This window comes from Channa argus, chromosome 13 (assembly GCF_033026475.1).
Source record: "Channa argus isolate prfri chromosome 13, Channa argus male v1.0, whole genome shotgun sequence".
NCBI lineage: Eukaryota > Metazoa > Chordata > Actinopteri > Anabantiformes > Channidae > Channa > Channa argus.
In genome coordinates, this window is record NC_090209.1 from 21542250 (window position 1) to 21555062 (window position 12813).

General features: G+C 40.5%; 1 protein-coding gene across 5 annotated transcripts in view; it reads left to right on the forward strand.

The window, feature by feature from the left end:
- The window catches only part of LOC137139671 (plexin-A1-like), a 236566-nt gene that overhangs the window by 24420 nt on the left and 199333 nt on the right, over positions 1–12813 (forward strand). For all 5 annotated transcript variants that reach the window (XR_010916376.1, XM_067527255.1, XM_067527256.1 and 2 more), the window contains exon 2: positions 9592–10983. Coding sequence is in view for 4 of the 5 variants with exons in the window: in XM_067527255.1 (XP_067383356.1) it covers positions 9808–10983 (1176 nt within the window). In the remaining variant the exon portion in view is untranslated. The remainder of the gene's footprint in view (positions 1–9591; positions 10984–12813) is intronic.

Below are 12813 nucleotides of genomic sequence, written 5' to 3' on the forward strand. Positions count from 1 at the left end.
GTGGGATTTTGGGGTGAATGTTAAAGGATTTTGCACAAGTCGTTGGCACGTGCTGGTTGTAGCTTTGAATTTAAGAGACATAGTATGAGGGATTTTGATCTCTTCAACCAAAGCTCAGTAAGAAATCAAATTTGCATATTTTCACAGTGCTGAAGTTTTCCGAGGCACTGAGACACTGTCCACGCAACCTCAGGTATTTTCAAATGTGGCTTTTCCTATGCATTTTAGCCTTTTGTCCACGTACTCTGTTTTTTGGTCACATTGTGGAAAACTCCTGTTTGGGTATAAAGAGGTTTTTTTTTATTTTTTTTATATATATACTTTACATTTTTGAACTTTGAAGTTATTGTTGGAAGTTGGAACTCAGGTCTGCATTGCTTTTTGAGATCCAGACCCTCCATCCACATGGCCTGGCCAACTTGTGGGAGCCAAGCTGTTGTTTTTGTGTTTGTACTTGTGCGAGAGTAGTTTGAATAGCTGCTCTGTCACTACCCTCAACCTCTTGTTTAGAGGAGAAAATACTAGAAAATTAGTGGTGGGCAAACACTCATACACATGTACCAGTGGATGGATGGAAATACTGTGTTTGTAGTAACAAAGAGGTGGTGACACACTCATAACTACCATGAGTAAAAGTTGCTATTGACATTTGTGCAGATAAAGAATCCAAACAAAACCATCAATTTTTCAACAACCGGCATAAAATGTGAATTATATTTAGTTGTAGTGGAGTACATTGTAGAGTGAGTTTGCACTTCGGATATATGAAGTGACAAAGCAACACAGAGGCACTAATTCAGAACACCACTGAGCACACCACAACTTTTAATATTCGATTTCCAACATAAATGCCAGTTCAAAAACATAATAAACAGAAGTTGTTAACAAAACCAAAGAGGAAGTCTTCTAAATTTCTCACATTTAGAAATCCATTGTAAAAATACAGACTCACTCATAGATATACTGTAATATGCATGACTCAACCTTTTTTTCAGGGTTGTAATAAACTCTCACTACGAGCATTAACGCCCTTTCCACCTACAAGTATTAATTTAAGAGCAAGTGCCCCCCGTAATGGGAGTGTAACTGGCCTGCTGAGAGTACACCAATACACACACAGATTAAGGCAGACCCAAATAAACCACATACACCAAAAAAGTATTAAAGCTTGATGGCCAAATATCTTTTGAAAGGCACTGATCATTTGAGGTTGAAATGTTTTTAATGCTTTTTAAAAAAAAAAAACATTTCACTGTCGATCTGAGACAACTCTTACTTTTGTAAATCTGTTTTTTAAGCACACTCAACAGCTTTTATTGCACTTTTCAGTAATATATGTAAAGAACTGACTCCGCATATCCACAGAATGTCATATAAATAATTATATAAAATACTATGAAAAAAAAAACATAATTGCCGCTCAGTGGAATTGTCCATTGCACGATGTACTCTAAATACAAACACTCCACAGTTGTCAGATTTTTACAGTCTATGAAAAGTCGTCGCACTCCAGGAGCATGGAGATAGAGGAAGCTTATTGTAGAGCAGACACTGTCAGATTAAGAATGATTGAAGCTCAAGCACTAACCTCTGTTCAGTGTAGATCTTTACTGTACTGTCTGTACAGTATGAGTGATGGCTGAGTTGCACCTGGCAACTTGGAAAATAAGAGGGCGTCAGTGAGTCTTTGTGTCTGTGGGTTTGCATGCATGCATGCATGCATGAGTTTCTCTGTTTGTGTGTGTTGTGTTGTGTTTCATGGATGTGTATCTGGGTGGGTTTGTGTGTCAGTGGCCGTTTGCATAAATGAATTTTTATCCATGCGGGTTCCTACACTGTGGAAGAATGTTTCCATCTATGTGTGTTACTTCTGAATAAAGAGGAGTAATTGTATAGTCTGCTTCCTTCTGGCCATCCATACTGTGCGTTTCAATGTGTGTTACACCACAGTTAATTATTTTATGTTGAGTGATTGCCATATAAGTGAGGATGGTTTGCTCTGCTGCTGTGTTTGCGTGTGCATGTAGCTGTCTGTGGGGTCAGAGTGTCAGTCGTGGAATGTGACTATAAATGAACCACTGTGTTCTCGCTCCACGGCGCAGCACGGCAAGCCCACGTGTACGCACACACACGCACACACACACAGTCGAACTTAGGTGCTTTTCATTTTTACAGCCTCACACAAAAACTCATCTCTTTTCTTTCACTCACAAGTACCAGTATAGGATCCAATTAGTTTATATGACATATGTCACCAGTGTCATCCAATTCTTTTTGTCATGAAAGTGAAAACATGGCAATTTTCCATTATAAGACCTCATCCTGTGCCAGTTGAGTCAAGCTGACCTGATGCGGGCTGAAAATAAAGAATAAAAAAAAAAATAATTTAAATTTAAGGCTTTGTCTACCGTAGCAATATTTCTATATGCAATAGCTTGTAGCAATAATGAATAAAACAGAAACACAAACACTGTAAATAGTAGACATTCATGTGTAGTTTAGGGTCATTTAGAAGCTTTACAGCATCTCAGTTGTCTTCATCACATAAAATTACACTTGAGTTAATAAAACCAAAATAGTCTGGTGTCTGACACTGTGCCCGTCCCTCAGATAAAACAATTTAAATAGTGCAATATTATCAGTTATAATTACTAGTTAGTAAAGTAAATATAATTACTTTTGCATTAACTAATATATTGTCTTATATATTATATATCATTAATTATGAAATTATTAATAATAGCCAAACCTAGATTTCATTTAAAAAAGGACAATGTATCAAATGTTAATAACTGAGAAAGCTTATTGTATTTTGGAATGTGAAGGAGCATATATTAAAGAAAAACAAACACAATTTGTAGTTTCAAAATGTATTATGTTGTGTGTTTTTGTTTTTCAGACAGTTATAGGCTTTAAATGATTTGCTTATATTTGCATTGTACATGACATCCCAATAGTTTTTGGAACTGAATTAATGTTGATATGTGAGTTTTATTTTTGGTCTTATTTTGTTTGTGACGATGTGAATGTTTCTGAACAAACAGCAGATTAGAGGTAATATTTTCCTAAAGTAAGAAAATTTGTAATAAAAAGTGTAAACATGTTAGGTCCTAAATGGTACAGTAACCAGCAGTAGTAACCAACACTTTTTTTTAAGTAACCATGTATTAATACAGTGCTATTAAATATTATTATTAACTATAACTGTTAAACCTAAATATTAAGTTCCGCATCCTTAGCTCTACTTTCTGTCTTTGCTTGTTTCTGTCTGTCTGCTAAAAGTGATCAGAGGAGGGTGTGAGTTGACTTCTATCTGCAGTATTAATACTTGCCAATATACTTTTTGCAAAACTGATTTTTAAATAGAAATCTACTCACGTTGAAGTGTGTGTCCCCCTGCTGCCCCCCTCTGTCCCTTTACTGTCCTCTGCTATGACCTGCACTGTGACTATAACTCTGCTACCATCTGTGGCAAGAGAACTGAAATTAAAAAGTGAATTGATTGATTCAGGTTTTGTATGCAAGCTTTGAGGTGTCCATTTTGCAACATCTAATCAAATCACAGAAGAGTGTTCGAAGCGTCTTTCTCTTCTTCCAGATGTTGTTTCCTCAATGTTGACATTAATTAGCACCAACTAATCCCACAATTTTAAAGACAAATCCCAGAATATGTCCACTGGATTATAAAATTTGACAAATTAGTCCTACTATTTTATGAAAGTAAACAATGAATGAAAGTGTCCCATGTAGTACAGCCATAAAAGATGTTTCGGGCATCGTACACCCTTTAGCTTTTACGTCTCGTCCCTGTGCTCAACTCTGACCTTCTTTGTTGAATATCTACAAAAGCACACAGCAATGCATTTTATTAAATGTAAGACACCAAAAATGTTAACGGGCAAACAGTGGTCATCGACCAAAAACCTTTTTTCCCATTTTATCATTTGAATTAAAGTGAAATACTTTTTGATAGGGTCATTTTGTTTTCCTTCAAATTTCCCAACATTTTTCTGCAGTGTCGTGGATGTAAAACTGCAACTTATTATTCTTTAGAAATTTGAAAAGTGTCATTTTATCTGTCTGTCAGTCTAAAGCCTTAATATATTTACTTCGTTGTCATAAAAAAGGAATTTCAGTTCAAACCTACAAAGTCTTATCTATTGTATGTATTTTATTGTCCTTTGTAAGTCGCTTTGGATAAAAGTGTCAGCTAAATGACAAATCACAATAGAAAGGATCTAGGATAACAATTAGTTTGACCCTACAAACATATCTAGGCAGTTGCTGATTGATTTTGTTTTTCGTTCATCGACCCATCAGTTAATTGACTAATTGTTTCTGATCTACAGGTAAAACTATGCTTTATGTTGTCTCAACACTGCAGTTTTGTACCCAGAGAACTCATGAGTATACTCATGATTATGTCTTGAGCCTAGGGCTGCTTTCACTCGATGAGGAGTCTTTAAGTCCCCTATGGCTCAGGCTCAGTCTCGAGACCCGAGCTCAAGGCTGATGGGGAAAACAACAACACAAATGTAACTTTAAATCATGCTCTTTCTGAGCCCTTGAAGCAGTATTTTTATGTTTGACCATCATCATCAGTTGTTAATTTAATACTTTTTGAGCTTTAGCTGTAAAGCCTCAGCTGAGCGCAGAGCAAATACCGTAAGCTTTACTTGCTGTGAACAACAGCATCATTAGCACAGGTAAGTGTACAACGTGGTATAATTCCAGGTCAGGCTCCCAGTGTTTTTTCTCTCCACTGAAGTCCAGAAGAGTGTGTTTGAAATGGAAAGGGTATAAATGTAAATGTTTAGACTTTGCCAGTGCTTTGTACAATTAGGCTGTCATTATATATGCTCTGTGTACATACAGTTTATGTATAGGCTGAGGTGTTTGGACGTGTGTCTGCGTGTGTTTGCGTAGTAAATAAGATTGAATAGATGCAGCATGCTCACACTCAATATGCACATAGACAAACACAAACTCGCACAGAGTGAGGCAGCAGGTATGGATGTGAGCTCCATGCTAAAAAAGTGGTGTGTATAAATTTGCCTAAGTGTTTGGCCAAGGTCTGTGGCTGTGTGTGCAATCGATGTGCCAACAGTAATAAATCAGCTTGGGACAGACCTGAACGTCTCTACTGCTTCATCTGCTGTGGCAGGTGGGCTTCAGGATGGCCCTAACACACACACACACACACACACACATGTGCACATACACCAGCTTATTCCATGGTTTCTTTGAATAAATAGGATGATCATTTTGAGGAGAATTAACGATATATCATGTGGGAACATTTTGTCCTATATTTTCTGATCAGCCTCACAAAGTAACTTAGGCAGGCTTAAAAACTACAGTACATCAGAGAGAAACTTTTTGCAGAGGTATTTTGTGTGAACATACTACAAAAGATGTAATGTTGAGGACTGCAAGTGAACACATCACCTATTAGTGATTTTAGTGCACATCATCTAAGCGGAGAAACAAACAAATACTCACATATACTCTGAGGTAAACACAGCAAATTTGTAGAACACACCCCTCCACACAGTTCTAACATGAATTTGCAGACTTTGGATTAAAAATTTGTGCACCCATGAGATTATTCTGCCATTTTTAATTTTCCAACAAATGTCTTCATCCACATGCTCAGCCCTTTTGAAGAACGGCTTTCAAATCCGTAACATAGTTGTCAGTTCACAGATATAATTTTTTTTTTCATCTCGTCCCTTTGTCCCAGTTTAGTTAAACAGCTCCTGACAGCATCAGCACAACACACTGCTGGCTACTAAGAGCACGTGGCCAGTGAGTCCACTGTGCTGCTTGGTTTTACTTATTTATAGCCTTTGAAAAATACATCAGACAAGCTTAGATGAAAAATACAGCAAAAATAGCGATTGTATTATATCATTTAGTATAGTGAGTAGTTTAGTTCCTTCCATTATTGTCTCTTCAAGAAGATTTGTGTGTGTGTTTGTCAGCGGATGCTTAACTTTATCTGCTGTGCAAGTGCTGCGGTGTTGCATGCGTGTGCACCAAAAGTGTGTGAGGGCAGGTCCATTTTATGTCAAAAATGTCAATGACTCAATGTGCTGAGAAGAAGAAGACACAGAAGAAAGAGAGAGAGAATCTGGGAGAGTGTGTTAAAATTCTTTAGACCACTATATGTGTGTTCACATTGTGTGTGTGCATGTGTGTGTTTTCAAGATGCTAACAGTGGCTGTATTGTCCTGATGGGACTGGCAACAGCATGGTCATCTGTAATTATGGCCGGATTGGAGATGAAAGACTCTATTGACTAGGAGTTAAGCATCAGACAGAGAAGGAGAGAGAGAAGGAGAGGGAGCCGAATGTAATGAAATAGAGGAATGAGAAGCAGCAGTAGAAATAAGAGACAAGAATACTTTGCTGACCAAACTCGATTATAAAACAAGCATTTGCCTTGTGCTCTGTATTTAGACGAGCATAAACCAATGAAGTAATGAAAAGAAGGTTTGACAGCACTCTGTGAAAATGTGGCTAGTTCAAAACATTTCCAAATGCTGTAATAGTATCCTTGTGAACCTCTGCTTTGCTTTGGTTCTAATGCCAATCGCGGCCGGTTTGACACATTCTGGAAGGTTTTGGTTTGACATTGTGTGGTTTGGGACTATAGGAACGTTGGTCTGATTTTCCCTACAAATGTGATATTAGAATTGTCTGTCGACTGCTTTGCTATTTGGCGTGTTGGTGAAAGTTTTACATAAATGTTTGTTAGTTTGTCATGTTTGTTTGCAGAACCTCAGTTGACCACAAAGACAACAGGCGCAGCACTGACTCTGCCGTGCACTGGTTTCTATCCCTATGCACTAAACTGATAGAATTACACAGACGAGAAAAATTCTATTCTGGTTCTTTCTGGACTCATCATCCAGTAGAGGCGAATCAACAAAGTGGCTCTTGACTTGCATAGGTGTTTTGACATTATTGAAAAGCCTTTTAGAATTTTGCACCATATTAGGCCAGATGGTCTACATCTCACATTAACACCATACACATTTGGATTAAGTAGGGACTTTAAATGTTGGGACATTGGGAGTTGGTTGACATGATGGAGAGGAAAAAGGTACATATATTGACTGCAATGTATTGGTAGGAGAGAATGTATCCAGACAACACAGTATAGTGGTGTGTAAAATGACTCTTGTGGTGAGGAAGAAGAAGAGGACTAAGGCAGAGCAGAAGACGAAGTGGTGGAAGTTGAAAAAGGAGGAATATTGTGAAGATTTCAGGGAGGAGCTGAGACAGGCTCTGGGTGGTCAGGAGGTGTTTCCAGATGACTGGACCATTTCAGCTAATGTGATCAGGGAGACAGGTAGGAGGGTACTCTGTGTGTCATCGGGGAAGAGGAAAGGGGACAAGGAGACTTGGTGGTGGAACGAGGAAGTTCAGGAGTGTATATAGAGAAAGAAGTTAGCTAAGAGGAATGGGACACTGAGAGGACTGAGGAGAGTAGACAGGGAGATGCAGCATGAGGTGAAGGTAGAGGTGGCAAAGGCCAAACAAAGAGCTTATAAGGATCTTATGTATGTTAGGTTGGACACTAAAGAGGGAGAGGGGGATTTGTACAGGTTGGCCAGACAAAGAGATAGAGATAAGAAGGATGTGCAGCAGGTTATGATGAATAAAGATAAGGATGGACATATATTGTTAGGTGCCAGGAGTGTGATTGGAAGATGGAAGGAGAACCTAAAAGAGTTGGTGAATGAAAAAAATGAAAGAGAACGAAGAGTAGAAGAGGTGACTGGTGTGGAGCAGGAAGTAGCAGTTGGTCCTGATGACTTACCTGTGGAGGTAGGGAAGTTACTAGGAGAGGTGGCAGAAGAGTTTCTGACTAGTTTGTTTAACAAGATCTTGGAGAGTGAGAAGATGCCTGAGGACTGAAGGAGAAGTGTACTGGTGCCCATTTTTAAGAACAAGGGAGATGTGCAGAGCTGTGGCAACTACAGAGGAATGAAGCTGATGAGCCACACAATGAAGTTGTGGGAAAGTGGAAGCTAAGCTAAGGGCAGAGGTGAACATTTGTGAGCAGCAATGTGGTTTCATGCCTAGAAAGAGAACAACAGATGCAGTATTTGCTTTGAGGATGCTTCAAAAATACAGAGAAGGTCAGAGGGAGTTGCATTGCATCTTCGTAGATTTAGAGAAAGCGCATGACAGGGTGCCAAGAGAGGAGGTCTAGAGGAAGACACAGAGGAGGTTTATGGATGTAGTGAGGGAGGACATGAAGTTACTTGTTGTGAGAGAGAGGGATGCAGAGGACAGGGTTAGATGGAGGCACATGATTCGCTGTGGCGACCTCTGAAAGGAAACAGTCAAATGGAAAAGAAGACTCTATATATGACTAAAGTATATGAAAAAAACTGGATGAACTACTATTTTGGAGTGTTGCTCGTCAGTATTGCGTGTAAAAGAACTTGTCTCATATCATTAAAGTCTACTCATGGTTGCACAGTATGCATTTTTACTGGAGGTGTAGGTGTGTTTTGTGGCTTTTTTGTAGCACTTGTGTTGTTTGTGCTTCGGGTTCTCTACAGATGGTCAAGCCCATTACCTTACTATCACACTGGCAAGTGATAGAACTGTGAAGTGGTATCATGACAACTGTGCTGCAGGCTGTGTTTCTATGTGCTGGTTTTTGAGACAAAACGTCCAGGGTTAGTCTTCAGTCCCGGGTCCGCCACTGCGGTTAAGCGGATATAGAAAATGGGTGGATGGATATGAATTGATGGGACAGGAAATAAATGGTCTTGTGCATCTCCCTTTTTTTTTTCCTCGCCCTTTTCGCTCAGTTTTCACTTACAGTATAACAATCTTTTCCACCATCTCTACCTCCTTTTATATTGAACTGGTATGAAGCCAAATGGCTTTTACTTCTCTCTCCTTCTCACTGTCTCTCCTGGTTTATAGGTTCAAACCAGTCCTCTCCCTTCTTTTTTGGAAGCAGGGTGCCTTTGTATCGTTGTTCTGTTGCTCTGTAGTAAGTATGTGTTAGGATTCTCCCTTCAGCCCAACATTTAATTCATGGGTGTTTACTCCAGTATCCTAATTCGGCACATCAGTGGCTCAGCCCGGGCATGTTTTCATATGTACGTTTTGTGTGTGCGTTTCATTTTGTCTTGCACACACAACCGGTTTAGAAATACATCTAAAGATTTTCCTACTTGTGTCACAGGATGTGTTTTTGAGTGTGTTCAAGGTGTGTATATGTTTCTGTGTGTATGTGCACTTTGTCTGCTCTATCCTTTAATACCTCCAGACAATCGATGCGCGGAGGAGCAATGTTTGCCCCTGTCTTCTTTTAAAAGATGCACTCTACAGAGTGGTGCGAGCCAAGAGTCAAGAAGTCAATAAAACAAAGCCGATAGTGCCCTCGTTTGTTTTTTTGGACTTCAGCACCGAGGCCTCAGAGTCTGAGTCTGTGGGCGAATATTAAATGCCTTGTCGTTTTGATTCAAACAAATGAATTCTCCTTGTCAGATCTCTGAAACTCCACGAATATATTGACATCTGTGTTTGCTAAGATTTTGCTCTGTTTCTCTTTCTCAGGGCTGGTGGCAGACGAGGCTGAGGATCAGGGGATGAGGTTATAAAAACAGCGGAGAAAGGAGGAAAAAAGGAAGAGGAAGTTAATTACTCGGAAACTCTTCTTTTGTTTCGCTGTAACCTGCAGTCTTGTACAGCACTGACTGACCTTACCGAAGATTACACACTCGAAGTTACACAAAACATTTGCACGTTCACACCTCCCCTCCCCTCACCGCCATGTCCTCTCACCTCAGCCCACCCCGTCTCATCCTCCCCATCCTCTTTATGCTGCTTTCTCTCTCCATGCCCTCCACTTCCACTCCTTCATCCTCCTCCTCCCTCCTCTCCTTCTCCCCACCTGAAGGAGGCCTCACGCATTTGGTGGTCCACAACAAAACTGGTGAGGTCTACCTGGGTGCTGTCAACTGGATCTACAAGCTGTCGAGCAACCTCACCAAGCTGCGAAGCCACGTTACCGGCCCTGTCACAGACAACCCTCGCTGTTATCCTCCACCCGGCGTCCAATCCTGCCCCCACGAGCTGGTACAGACCTCCAATGTCAATAAACTCTTGCTACTTGATGCCGCCCACAACCGCTTAATTGCTTGTGGGAGTACTTCCCAGGGAATATGCCAATTCCTGCGTCTGGATGATTTGTTCAAGCTTGGTGAGCCCCACCATCGTAAAGAGCATTATCTCTCCAGTGTCACTGAAGCAGGCACCATGTCGGGTGTTGTGATCTCCCCGGATCTTTTTGGTGAAGGTGGGAAACTTTTCGTCGGCACGCCCATCGATGGGAAATCTGAGTACTTCCCAACGCTGTCCAGCCGTAAGTTAATGTCCAATGAAGAGAATGCAGATATGTTCAGCTTTGTCTACCAGGATGAGTTTGTCTCCTCGCAGCTCAAGATTCCCTCAGACACTCTCTCCAAGTTTCCTGCATTTGACATCTATTACATCTATGGCTTCAACAGTGAGCAGTTTGTGTATTATCTCACCTTACAGCTTGACACCCAGCTCACCTCGCCAGATGCAAGCAGCGAACAGTTCTTCACCTCTAAAATTGTTCGCTTATGTGTTGACGATCCCAAATTCTACTCCTACGTTGAGTTCCCAATTGGCTGCACCAAGGACGGAGTGGAATACCGCTTGATTCAGGATGCTTATTTAGCCCGGCCTGGGACCCGTTTGGCACGCGCCCTTGGTATTCAAGAGCACGAGGAGGTTCTGTTTACCGTATTCGCCCAGGGTCAGAAGAACAGAGCCAAGCCACCCAAGGAGTCGGCTTTGTGTCTGTTCACAATGAGGCGGATAAAGGAGAGGATTAAAGACAGGATTCAGTCGTGCTACAAAGGAGAGGGAAAACTCTCCCTGCCCTGGCTACTGAACAAGGAGCTGGCCTGCATCAACTCGGTGAGTGTTCTAGACCGTAGACATAATCGAGTTACAATCCTAATCTCGATTCTGTGATCTTTAGCTGTACTGTGCATGACAATTGAAAACACATTAGCCCGTTTCACAAAACCTTTTCAATTTTAAGTGTGGTTTCTAGTTCCTGGAATAAGAAGTGTTTTGTGAGTTTCAGTGGCTTTGTGTGGTTTCGTTTCTCCTTCAGCTGGAAAGCAGTTGGACAGCTTGTCTTTACCTTGGACCTTGCCAAAACCAATTCAGTGGTCTTCGGCTTAGATTGTTTTAAAACCCAGCATATCTTATAAGATTCTGTCCAACTGTGATGCATTAACGTAATTCGGTTTGTTTGTGTCTGTAGGTGAAAATGCAGATAACTGTTTGCTTGGCATTTTCTTAGCAGTGAAAACAATCAAAGGTCAACTGTAAGGGGGAAAAAATATCTCACACTCCAACATTAGCCTCGCATTTAACTGAAATATGTGGTAACTGAAGACGTTTTTCCGTATTTGTCATATTTTCACGTCCACCTTACCTACAAAGCCAGAATCTCCACCCTGGCAAGATGGCAAAATATCAAAAGCTGCTTTAGTGTGTCTTTTAAACATTCCTCGGTTAACCTGTAAGTGGAAAGTAGGCATCTCAACAAATTGCAACAAATACTACAAAGTAACATTTTCCACCCTAGTTTGAGCCAAAGCAACCACAGTGTAGGTGGGTTTGCACAATTACTGCCACATGAAATAAATGCTGTCTCAGTGGTTTTTACAATCCAGTGTTATAGAACTGTGGGAGACTGTAAGGCACAAATGCAGTACATTTACCACGATCATCTTATGAGGGAAGCTGTATTTATTCATAGACACAGTAAGTGAACAGATGCATGACTGCATAGTACGTTATATCATTGTATGGTTATTTCCACAGTCTACCTGTAAAAAGGTAGGCAGTGTTTTTGGGCTCTAACTTTAAAAAAAAAAAACACCTCTGTGTCTTTAGCTCCATAAAAGCTGATTAAATAAAATATATCACTTGGTATTCATAGTGAAATATGAAATGTAGTGTATATGAAATTAAGTTTAATTCTTTATGAGACCATAGTCCCCTAGTCCTAAGACACAACAGTTGTCTCCCTGAGCATTAGGACTAATTGTGTCCACAGGTTTCTGGGAGGCTTGTCTTCTCTTTTCCTCACAGATGAGCTGAGCCTAAGGGTGCCTGTGGAGACTTAAGTGTGTATATGTGTGTGTTTAACCTACTCCCATCTCCCACGTGTCACACAAACACGCACAGTGCTGTATACTCATGAATAATTCACCTGGTCTCACCTTCTGTTATTCAGTTGGTGCTCCATAACAACCTGCCATAAATCTCTGGACTGCTCTCCACCTCTCTGTCGCCGTTTCTCTCTGCGATCCCATCTTCTCTTTCTCTTTCAGGTCTTTCACACTAGCCCCATCATTTGCATAAAGATGTATTTTATTTTGCTAACCCCCTTTCTTCTCTGTTGCTTCTTTTATCTTACTTTTTCTTGATCTGCCTCTGTTTCGCTTCTCCAACCTCTTTTCTTTGTCTTCATTTTGAACCTGTCACCTCCTTCATTTTTACACTCGTGGTTGTTTTGCTCCTATTAAGCTTATTCCCTCTGGTCCCTGCCTCTTAAATTTTGACTTTCTCACCATCTCTTTCTGCTTTCTCCTTGACTCTGCACTGAATGATGAGGTACAGAGTGACTTTAGTGTCTAAAGCCAGTGCCCAGATGTGGTCCGAACATACAATGTGGAGGGAACAGGCAAGAAGAGGAGTAGAGTGATGGAAAATGAGAGTTAGAGACAT